Consider the following 11,083-nt stretch of genomic DNA (forward strand, 5'->3'; position numbering starts at 1 on the left):
CTAAAAACTTGTGCAATTTATTGTTTCTAAAATTATCTCTATGAATGTTTCTAAAAAAAATAGAAACAAAAAAACATAATTAATTGCAAAAAATTTAGCTAGTTCACGTGATTCATGTGATATATGAGCAATTATATTGACCACAAATTTGTAAAAATAAAAGATATTAAGGTATATTCACATATTTCACGTGTTGAATCGTTCAAGTTTTATTTATGTGAATCTCTTTTTTTTCTTCTCTTTCAATCTCTCTCCCTTCCACTCATTTATCTTCTCTCTTCCTTATCCATTCTTATCTCATTTCTCTTCTAACTTTTCTCTCTCATTTCTTCTTTAATCCCTCACTTTTTCTCCTCCTCCATCCTTGTAAGACCTACTTCACGTAGAGTTTAAAATATCCGTTTACTAACGTCCTCATTTTTTATTACTATTTCTTCTTTTTTAATAAAGAAAGATAAAATTGTATAAATCAGATATTCATGGATTTAATAATAATAAAACAACATTTTATTTATGTTTTTAACAAATTCGAAAGGTGTAAAAGAAACATGAAACTTGTTTTTTTTTCAAAATTTTTAAAAAACAAATAGAATGTTTCTTACAAAATGAGAAACAAGAAACATAAATAATTGTCTAATACTTCGGTCCCAATAAGAATTATGAAACGGAAATGTTGCCGAACTAACTTTGAAAATTATTGAAGAAAAGGAAGTAAAAGAAAAGAGAGGGAGAGAGGAGTGATGGAAGGATAATGAAATGAAATTAATATTATTATTGATATCAAAATTGGCATAAGGACAAAATGGATAAGATCAAGGAGAGGAGAATCTCTGTATGTGCTGTGGTAATGAATTCGTTCACGTGGGAATAAAAATGAAGAGAAAAGTTGGATTTTTATTTATTATGCAGAATTACAACAAGCTACATTGAAGTTAATTGGAGAGGGAATTAATCTATTTATATTAATTAATCATAACAAAGTAGAATTAAAAAATTAAATAGAAATTTGTAATACTTTATAATAAAATCACATCAACTCATACAACTTGCCTAAATTTTTTATTAGAAGAAAAAATATTAACAACATAAATAGGAATAATAAAAGTGTAAATAATTAGTTAAAAAGTTATATTAATGCCCAAAACCAACTCTGAAATAACTATGCCGAAACTTACAATTAACGTAAAAAATCAAATATAATGGAGCTTTTTATAAGATTTCTATTAATTTCATATCAAATATATATTTTATAATTCATTTCACGTACAATTTGCAACGTTTTAAAAGGTTTAAGGTGAAAATAGCCATAGTTACCTAAATTTAATATGTAATTTGATGAAATTGAAAGTTTATGGTAAAAATTTATAGATATTGCCAACGTCAAGGATAATTTTTTCCTGTCACACATTTATTTGATATCGTGCCTCCCAAATTAATTTTAATATGTTTTATTAGTTGGCTTCTTAGAATTTTCTTTTAATGGTAGAAGTTAATTAACGAACAATTTCATCATCTAAATGTACACAAAATATACGTTAATGCATAGTCACATGATTGAGAAGAATGCTTATTCACATTATTCGCATTAATTTAATATTTCTTTTTTTTTTTAGTACTTACTCTTTTCAACTTCTATCTTCCTCCCTCTCTTTCCTCTTCTCTCCACTTTTCCTTTTCCTTTCATTTCACTCCTCTTCATTATCCATTTTTCTCTCATTTTTCTATTTCATCTCTCCCCTTTTCTTCTTCTCTCCGTATATCATATGGGGTTTTAAGTTTTTGGGAAAAAAAAAAGTGAAAAAGGAAGGAGAACAAGTGTGGAAATCAAAATAATATTATTATTTATAACAAATTTGCCATAAGGACAAAAAGGATAAGATAAAAGAAGAATAAACTGAGAGACATCTCTGTGGTGTGGTAAAGAATTCATTCGCGTGGAGAATAAAAATGAAGGGAAAAGATTGATTGTTGGTTCGTTAAATTATCAATTTAGTCCCTAAACTTAGTTTGTAACCATTTAGTCCAGGTACTTCTAAATTGATAACAATTTAGTTAACTTTAATATCTAACAATTTAGTCATCGAATTTAAAGTTGGTAACGATTTAGTTCTTATCGTGAAATTTTTTTTTGTTCAGTTTCTTGTAGGTATTGATTGATAAACTAAACAGGGACCAAATATGTTTATAAATTAAAAAGATTAAATTGTTATATGATAAAATTTGATACTTAATTTTAATTAAAAATTTTACAATAGGGACTAAATTGTTACAAATTTTAAACTACAGGGACTAAATAGTTACAAGTTAAAATTCAGAGACTAAATTGTTACTTTAGGAAAAGTACAGGGACTAAATCGTTACAAAGTGAAGTTTAGTGACTAAATTTTTACTTTAGTGAAAATACAGTGACCAAATGTGTTTTTTAATCTTTGTTAAAGAAAAAATCTCAACAAATGCATTGAAGTTATCGAGGGAGAGAATTAATGCATTTATATAATAGATTTAAACTTTGACTTCAATTGAAATTTAGGGTCAACCAAGAAAGGAAGATTCGGTGGTGATAAATAAATATTATTGTACTTAATTTATGGTCAAAGAATTAATTATATTATTATTAGTAATTTAATATTTTAGGTCAAGCAAAGATTCGAAATAGGGATAGTTTATGATCTAAATTTTTCACAAAATATTCTTGCTATTGTAGTATTCGATGAATTTTTAGATTTTGAAATAGAAAATTATTCATACTTATACACAAAATATTCTTGCTATTGTAGTATTCGATGAATTTTTAGATTTTGAAATAGAAAATTATTCATACTTATACAATGAAAATCATGAAAAATTCAAGGAATTTATACATTGTTATTAGTTATTACCATAGATTAGAACTTGCTATACATCTTGTGATTACACGATTGGTAGTATAACTCACTTTTGTTCTACAAAATATCTTTAAGTTACTCGATATGTAGTATATGACTAGGTTTGTTATGATTTATGTCTTGAGATTATTGGACATGACCACAATCGGTTATTTTTTCCCAACTTTAGGTAGCTTAGTAAATTGTCGATGAAACCTTACGGGAGCAATTGGTTGTAGTCTGGTGGCCGATGAAGTTGAGTATACTCTCCTCATAAGGATGAAAAAAATTCTAGTACTATGATAGTACCATACTCTCCTTGTTCATCCTATGAGTTTACCTTTATAAATAATTTTTAATGTTGGTATACTCCACATCATTTTTAATACAATGCCAACATGACAAACAATAAATAGGAGTATTCATACTTCCGTAGTACTAAAAATGTCCTCCATAAGCACAGATCAATGGATCGACGATCCGAAGTATTTTGAATCGAGCTTTCTCCGACCAACCCAATAATTTTTCTACGCTTGGTAGATGGACAAGTTGCATGTTTTGCATTTTACTGTTTTGGATATATCGTACTGTTTTGCATTTATCATAATTTCTCTATGGTGTGAGGTAGAGGTGATCAAACATAACCAAAAGATCGATAAGATCAAATCGACATCGATCGATCAGCTCATATAATACTAACAAAAATCAACTGACCAACTGATTTATTAAAATTAAAAATTAGAAAAAATGCCTTCAAGAATCACCCCACTGCATCCAGATACAAAATTAGGAGTGGAATGAGAGAAAAAATAAAGATGGAGATAGTAGAGAGAAGAAAAACGAGAAGATGATACGGTAGAGAAAGAGATTTCCTTTTTTTTCTTTTTTAGTATGACAATATAGGGATATGGAGATCCAACCTCAGGAAAAAAAAAAAGGATTGAGAGAAAAAGAAAAATAAAATAAAGACCGAAAAATAAAATAAAGACCGACTAATAAGAGAGACCGCTGGTGACTTTTTAAAAGGAAAGTATAAAATAAAATAAAGAAAAATATAATATATGAGATACTAACTTACGTGGCTCTTTATTAGCCACTTCATTTTTTTTTTTTAATACCCTTTCTTTTCAACTTCTCTTCCCCTTTCTTTCCCTTTTATTCTCTCTACTCTCTCCTTTTATCTCTTTCTTCAAAAATATATATACACACATAATTAATTATCATTTTTCTTCCATTTCACTCCCTCTTCAATATCATTCCCCCCCCCTTTTTTTCTCAAGCTCTCATTTCTTTTATCTCTCCCCTTTAATTACTAATTACTAAAAAGAACAAAAATTTGAAAACTAAAATAACATTAGTGCTCCACAAGCTATAAATTTATCAAAACAAAGGATGTATTTCCCTCAACAAAATATGTAATGCGCTAGCATCAATTAATTTAAATTTAATCAAAATGACATAATTATAATTAATAACCTCACACTCCTCTTCTTTTTTTTTTTTTTTCCTTTTGTATATAATGCATTCATGGAGAGTAGATTTAAGTTGGTAGAAGGCTCATCTAGACAAGAAGAATATGTTCCTCTTCAAATGGGGCATATGGCTAAAACCATTCATGTCATTTTGAAACCTTTCGGTACACTATTACTTCGCACGAGTTTATAATTATGCCTCATTTTTCCTAATAAAGCAATCACAGTTCCTTCTATTGGAAGACAAGAATTATACTGAATATAAAATGATCTTCATTTTATTATGAGGTATCATCAATTTGGTATAAAAGCAGGCCTGCAAAGCAACTGATGTATGAGTTACAGACAAAAACGTGTACCTCTAAATGCAGTTGCAGCAAGAAGCCTCAACAATCCCTGTATAAAATTCATGAAAATTGAATTCTGAGAAACTTTGTTAGAAGTACCAAAGCTCCCAAATAAGAGGGAAAAACGTAATTATAAATCTTACTTAACTACTGCCTATGATAATGTTCCATACGTTTCTCAAAATGATGTCATGTATCTTCTTCAAGCCACGTCTTCATTTGTAACTCCCATCTCTGGATGGCTCTCAGCTGCAACATCACTGGGAAGATCGAGCCCTTGCGGTAATCCTCCCGGGAAATTGGTGGTCGAGGATTCTGACCCGGTCATACTGCAAATGATGAACCAAATTATGGAGTCTAGGATGCAGAATATCTAAAGGTAAGAACGATGAGGAACGTGCTTACCTCCTATCAACAAGAACAAAGGACCGAAGCTCACAGTTGGCAAAACTGCATAATAAAGTGAATCTCTTTAGTCAAGATAAAAAAGGAAAAGATATATTAAATTTCAAGCATTAAAATCAAACGTGAGAGGATTTGACAATGATAATTCATTCCTATGGTATTGCAATACTTCTCTAAACTCTCCATTTGACATCAATAATAGAGATTCCATTTGACATCAATAATAGAGATTAAATTCATTTGATGTAGTATATTGAAATGCCTCCACTTTATTGTGCCGCATAAATACTTTAGTTTGGGTAATGCGTCCGTCAAATACATGTTGGACACTTCGACACTTACTGGACATATATCGAATACTTGTTATCTCAATAGAAGTGTAACACATACTAGTTGTACAAAGTATATACAGATCTGACACTTGTACACTTGTTAGCCACATATCAAACACTTGTTAAACCTAATAAACATATAACATAAATAGTAATATAGGACAAAATAATAAATTGTGAGAGAAAATTTTATCAAACTCACTTTTCCAAGCATAAAAATTATAATTATAAACTTATTGACTTTGAATCTCCTTTGGTATAAAAATGATATATATTTTTTAAAAATTTAATAAATGTGTTTTTGTTGTGCCGGTGCCCTAATTATTTTGGAAAATGATGTGTCACCATGTCTTTGTCATGTTAGTATTTCGTATCCGTATATGTGCTTCTTAGATCCTTCCTTGCTAAAATATTAGTCATTCATAAGGTAGGAAGAATACTCTAATTTGCTGCTTAAGTTGTGTTCGTGAGGTGCAAACTATTGAAGTTCAGTATTCAGTGACAACTATCTTGGACCGGATCAGAGTAATGCTTACTGTTTGCAGATTTCATCCTTTATAGATGGATGACAGTCATTTCCAAATGCACCCAATGAATGAAATAAGAATCCACTATGGCTGACAACTGCAATCTCCTTCTCCTTCCGAGTCCACAGCCTGGCCGGAGTAGAAAATCAAAAGATACAGAAATCAAGGAGCTATCAAATTATCCAAAAGACGTGAAATACTGAAGCAGAATAAATCTCTTTTCTCACAGATAATTCATGTAACAGGGCATACAATAACAATAGGTTCAAGCAACAAGAACCTAAAGCAAGCTGTAATAACTAATAAGCCCCACATTATGTAGTTGGGCCAAAGAAGTTACCAACGTAGGAAGGCCATTAACATATAAATAAAGTCATTACTGGAAAGCATTATTGCATCTATTTCATAATTTATTCAAGTCAAAGGAATCTAAAAAATTGAAGATTATTCATCGAACACCACTTTCGTCCCAAACAAAAGCTGCAGATATCAATGTCAAGCACGGGATAAGATATCTCCCGAGCCCAAACAAAGGAACCAACAAAAGTTTCCAGTCTAATCCATAGGGAGAATAGTTTAGAAACCCTAAGGTGTAAATAAATAAGTTAAAAAAGGTGAATAACTGCATGTTAGTAACTGTATCCTCGCACTATTACATTGCTGATTGCAGATTCTGCCAAGAGGAAATAGAACAGATTCTATTATCCCTTCCTCTGATTTCAATCTGTAAGTTTGATTATTTTTCCAGAAAATTTTGAAGGGGAAGAATTTACATTCTGTTTCTTCGTCTTCTAAAAAAATCTGCCAAGAGGAAATATCACTAACATCTGAAAACTGTCTCATTGTCAACATTAGAATCAGCTTTCCAGTATTGGACATACTTGGTATCTTTAGTCTCCAAGAGAAGAACTTGCAAACAAATATAACCACACAGACATCTAATGGCAGAGAAAACTAAAAACAAAAAGAACGTAAATAAAGTAAACATTCACCATTTCAGAAACTTCAGTCCCCTATCAGCAACTTCGTCATTGGTCTCTCTGATGTCTGGCTTCCACAGAATATCGTCGTCATGTTCAATCTAGAAAAATTAAAGCAATATTTTTTTACTCAAAATAAGTTAAAACTTTATAATGGAGATGAAAAGAAGTCACAAGAGAAGCAACATATTCCAGCGACAATGATAAAACAATGCAACTTGCCATTGAAAAATCAATCGCAGGGAAAAGAGACCGATACTCGCTGATGCTTCGCCTCTTGTCACATGGATGAACACCCTGTACAATGAATATAATGATTTGTCATAAAAAAAGCTTGAAGAATATTTTAAGTGCCAAATTCTTTTCAAGTATCATCAAAGATAAAAAAAATAAACATGTAAAGAAAAATGCCAGAAATTCCAATTGAATGTTAGCCGGGAGAAGAAAGAATCTCAAATAGGATACTTATGCTGATAGAATAAATAGTCTTTCACCATTTAAAGATTTCTTTTGTTGTAATGTAAAGCAGTAACTTGGTTATCTTTCAAGTTAATTATCAACTAATTCCTTTTTTTCTAACTAATATAGCTATCTGTGAGAATTTACAGGGCCTAAATAAATGCATCAACTGCAAAAAATGGAGTCATTTGCACGTAAATGAAAATAATTCAAGAGACCTCTTTAAGTTCATTCATCAGCTTAAGTATTTTTTCTTTAATTAATGTCAATACGCAAGAATTTGTAGAGTTAAAGATATGCATAAAATCAAAGATTTTCACTCAATATCATTGTAAAGGGTTACTCCCCTACAAACATTTTAAATTTGCATAAGAGGGGCAAAAGTCTAGAATTCGTGAACACGCAAAAGACAGATGCCAATTAAAATACAAATTTAATGTTGCAATGCAGCAGAGAAGTCACAAACTATCATAATGAAGATCAAAAACCTCTTACAAGTTGTACTTGAATTTATATACCAAATGTTCCCGGCAAAGCTCTACTGCCAAAAATGGTGGGCAATTCAAGCTTGATATTGCTGGACGATTGCTATCCCCTGCATTTGCCACCATTAAGGGAGGAACATTTATACCATCCGAGTATCCTTCACCACCAAAGGTTCCAACCGCTGTTTGGATAGTCCTACAGTGCAACCATGACAGTTGAAATTGTATGTATTTGATTAGTAAAAACATGAAATTCTCCCCTTGGGTAAAAAGGCCAAATAAACTGTATTAGATGAAAATGCCCTCCACAAAGTAAAGACACAAGCTCAATAATCCAAGGGAGAAATAAGCATAAAGCTACTACATTATAAGATATGAACCAACGTGCTAGTTGGCAACTTGGAATTTAAGGGGTTGAGAATATGTAATATAATCTCAAAATGCACCAAACACATCAAAACATCAGTCCCAAATATTTAAACAAATACATAAGAATATTAAAAAGATATTGAGGTTAACTTATAACTTGACTACTCTTGAGAACTCAAGGACACAGTTGTACAACCTGTTGAACAGGACAGATCCTGTTTAAGTAAGGTTGTTTATGGTATGACTACTCATGAAATACCTTTTTGGTTGCATGGACGAGACCTGAGCAAACTATCCTACATACAAAACAATAACTCATGGGAAAAGAATCATTTGATATATTGACATCTGACGAACTCATAAAGTGGGCAGGAAAATAATAATACTGATAACTGCAAGTTATTGTATTAGTCTCAATTCGCATTGTTTAAGGTTGGCAAAGGCTCTTTATGCTTTGGCTCAGACATTTCAGGTATAATTCAACTCTAAGTAAAAAGCTTTCATAAATTGTTCCTGTGCAGAAACTCAAACTCCATGAGTCCCAACCATTAGTCCAAAAAATTTTCATATAGCAAAGGTTCGCCCACCCCACAACTTGTATCTAAATCTGCTTCTTAAAAACTATCTTAGTAATACTAAGATGCAATACCTTGACAAGGGGGATGTGATGACTAACTCAATTCTCTTAAAAAGTTCACATGATTGTACATGTTTGTGCAGATTGTCAACCTGTTTCAATACCCAGGAAAAGATATCCAGTATTTGTCAGTTCATTGGATTTCATAACAAATTGTGGTTTCATATTTCTTCTAGATGATAAACAATTAAATAAGCCTCATGGAATTCTTTAGAGTGCTCAACCAATCATGCACTCTTATTCCTACGTAAAGGTTCAATTTTAGAATGCAGGTTTAAATTTTAAGTTTGAATGGTATTATAGTTTCTTTTTTTCTTTTTTTCAATTAGAAACTGAGGGAAAAATATATTCAAAAGAATGAACAAAAAGAAACAGCCTAGGAGCCACGGACCCTGCCCAAAACTACCAATAGAACATGATGGTAACCTAAAAAATACAGTCTTCCTATAAAAAATAATCACTGAAAAACTATAATTACAAAATAATTATCTTGTGCTGTACTTTTACCTAAAAGAAAGATATATATAAGAATATATATTAATTATCTTTGAAAATATTAGAGATTATGGGAAAACTAGTATATATAAACAAGCGATTACCTGTTGCCATCCTAGAGGGGTAAGTTGAGCATCCAAATAATCATAAGATAGATATTCGTTAATGTCCTTGTCACCTGCCACATTATGAAATCCCTGGGCATGCCTCACCTGTAAATTTAATTTCAATAGAATTCAAGTGCTCGGAAAATACAAACACAAAGTCATGAACGCACGACGTACAGCATTAGATTTAAACTCAAAAAAAAACAAAAAACCGTTGACCTCACATGCACATAAAAAGAAGAGTGCCGGAGAGAACATATTTTGTTACATACCAGATGAATAGTTTTAGTGCGGTGCGATGGATACAAGTTTAGACCCGCTGTAGCGTCCATGTCTGTAGATGAGCATAATAGAAAGTAAACAAGTCAAAACAAGACAGCTTAGGATAAAAGAAAACAAAAAAAGTTCTCCACGGTCGAAAATGAAATCCAAACAGCACAATCTTACAAGACGATCCAATTAAGCAGAGCAAAATACTATTTCTTCGAGGTCTCATAAGTTGAAAAAGAAAAATCATAATCCACCATTACGAGAACAACAAGGAAAAAGAAACAAACAAACTCTTAAACAAATCTCCAAACAATCGCAACGATCCATTTCTAGAACTAACAAACACATTTCACACTATCAATAAATCAGAATCCAATAGATCAAAACAGAACATTGGATCAACAAAACCGAAACGATCGATGAATAAACGGAAAAAGATCAGAGCGCGCAAGAGAGAGAGAGAGAGAGAGAGAGAGAGAGAGAGAGAGAGAGAGAGAGAGAGAGAGGAGCAGGAAGATCGATCCACCTGAAGAGCGGGAAAAAGAGCGAACAACGGAGGAAGAAGGTGGTGGCAATGCGAATCCCAGAGGAGGAGGCGAAGGGAGTCGTGGTCCGGTAGAGAAGAACTTTGACACGCTTCTAAAAAATGTGAAGCGTGATGACGCGGGAGTATATATTATAATATTGGTCGTCATGTCATTACAGTGGAGACCGGTACAGAGTGTTGAAAGGCCGCGCGTGGATTGGGCGCTCCAAATGATGCGGAAACGAGTGAGGCTCTAAAATTGGCATTGGAATTTGCATAAATTTCTGAGAGCTTCTTCTGAGTTTGATGTACGTACGCCATGGCATTGGCTCTGGATCTGGCTCTGGCTCTGGCTGGCTGCTGCTGCTCCGAACCCATGTGAATTGTGAAGGGACAGGACTGATTGGTTGGCGTCACACGGCGCGGCCGCTACGAGCCAATCCCCTTAACCAAACTTGCCGGAGCGGTGCTTGATTGTGGACCAGTAGCTCACGTTCGTCCGTGGATTCCTTTGGAATCGGAATCCATTCCACTTTCGTCGTCTTCTCTCTCAAGCTCGCTACAAATCAGAAAAGAGAATATGCGAAACTGCAAGCGAAAGGCTGCGAATCGCTGTTGCCTGACACCTGTTACTGTTACGGGTTTTTGGGCTTTCTTCTCAATAGGGCCCAATAGGCCCAATCAGTTGTTTTACTTTTTGCTAGACGGTGTGTGCTTTGGAGCCCCGCTACAATGATTTATGAACAAAATTTTCCAATTGAGTTTCCTAAAATTATTTTACACAAATATGTTGGTGAATGTTTGTTTT

At 32.6% G+C, this 11,083-nt stretch overlaps 1 protein-coding gene across 4 annotated transcripts; it reads right to left on the bottom strand.

Annotated features, from left to right (window-relative positions):
• Positions 1 to 2,796: 2,796 nt before the first annotated feature.
• Positions 2,797 to 10,839, bottom strand: LOC111011947 (phosphoglycerate mutase-like protein 1). 4 transcript variants are annotated; one of them, XR_015788927.1, is made up of 12 exons: positions 10,276 to 10,839; positions 9,752 to 9,813; positions 9,477 to 9,584; positions 8,890 to 8,969; positions 7,905 to 8,067; positions 7,150 to 7,224; positions 6,940 to 7,028; positions 5,957 to 6,076; positions 5,089 to 5,133; positions 4,857 to 5,012; positions 4,696 to 4,732; positions 2,797 to 3,632 (listed from the first exon to the last, which is right to left on the bottom strand). XR_015788927.1 is itself a non-coding variant. In XM_022285964.2 (11 exons), the coding sequence occupies exons 1-10, from the start codon at positions 10,442 to 10,444 to the stop codon at positions 4,886 to 4,888; spliced, it is 1,038 nt and encodes a 345-aa protein (XP_022141656.1). In that variant the 5' UTR covers positions 10,445 to 10,838; the 3' UTR covers positions 4,427 to 4,732; positions 4,857 to 4,885. The 4 variants fall into 4 exon arrangements, 1 of the variants encoding a protein (XP_022141656.1); XR_015788926.1 differs by having other exon boundaries at positions 4,827 to 5,012; positions 10,276 to 10,838; XR_002601470.2 differs by lacking the exon at positions 2,797 to 3,632 and having other exon boundaries at positions 4,427 to 4,732; positions 4,827 to 5,012; positions 10,276 to 10,838.
• Between the last annotated feature and the right edge of the window lie 244 nt (positions 10,840 to 11,083).

This window comes from Momordica charantia (assembly GCF_013281855.1).
Source record: "Momordica charantia cultivar OHB3-1 chromosome 11 unlocalized genomic scaffold, Mcharantia_2.0 BLBB01000011.1, whole genome shotgun sequence".
NCBI classification, from domain to species: Eukaryota; Viridiplantae; Streptophyta; class Magnoliopsida; order Cucurbitales; family Cucurbitaceae; genus Momordica; species Momordica charantia.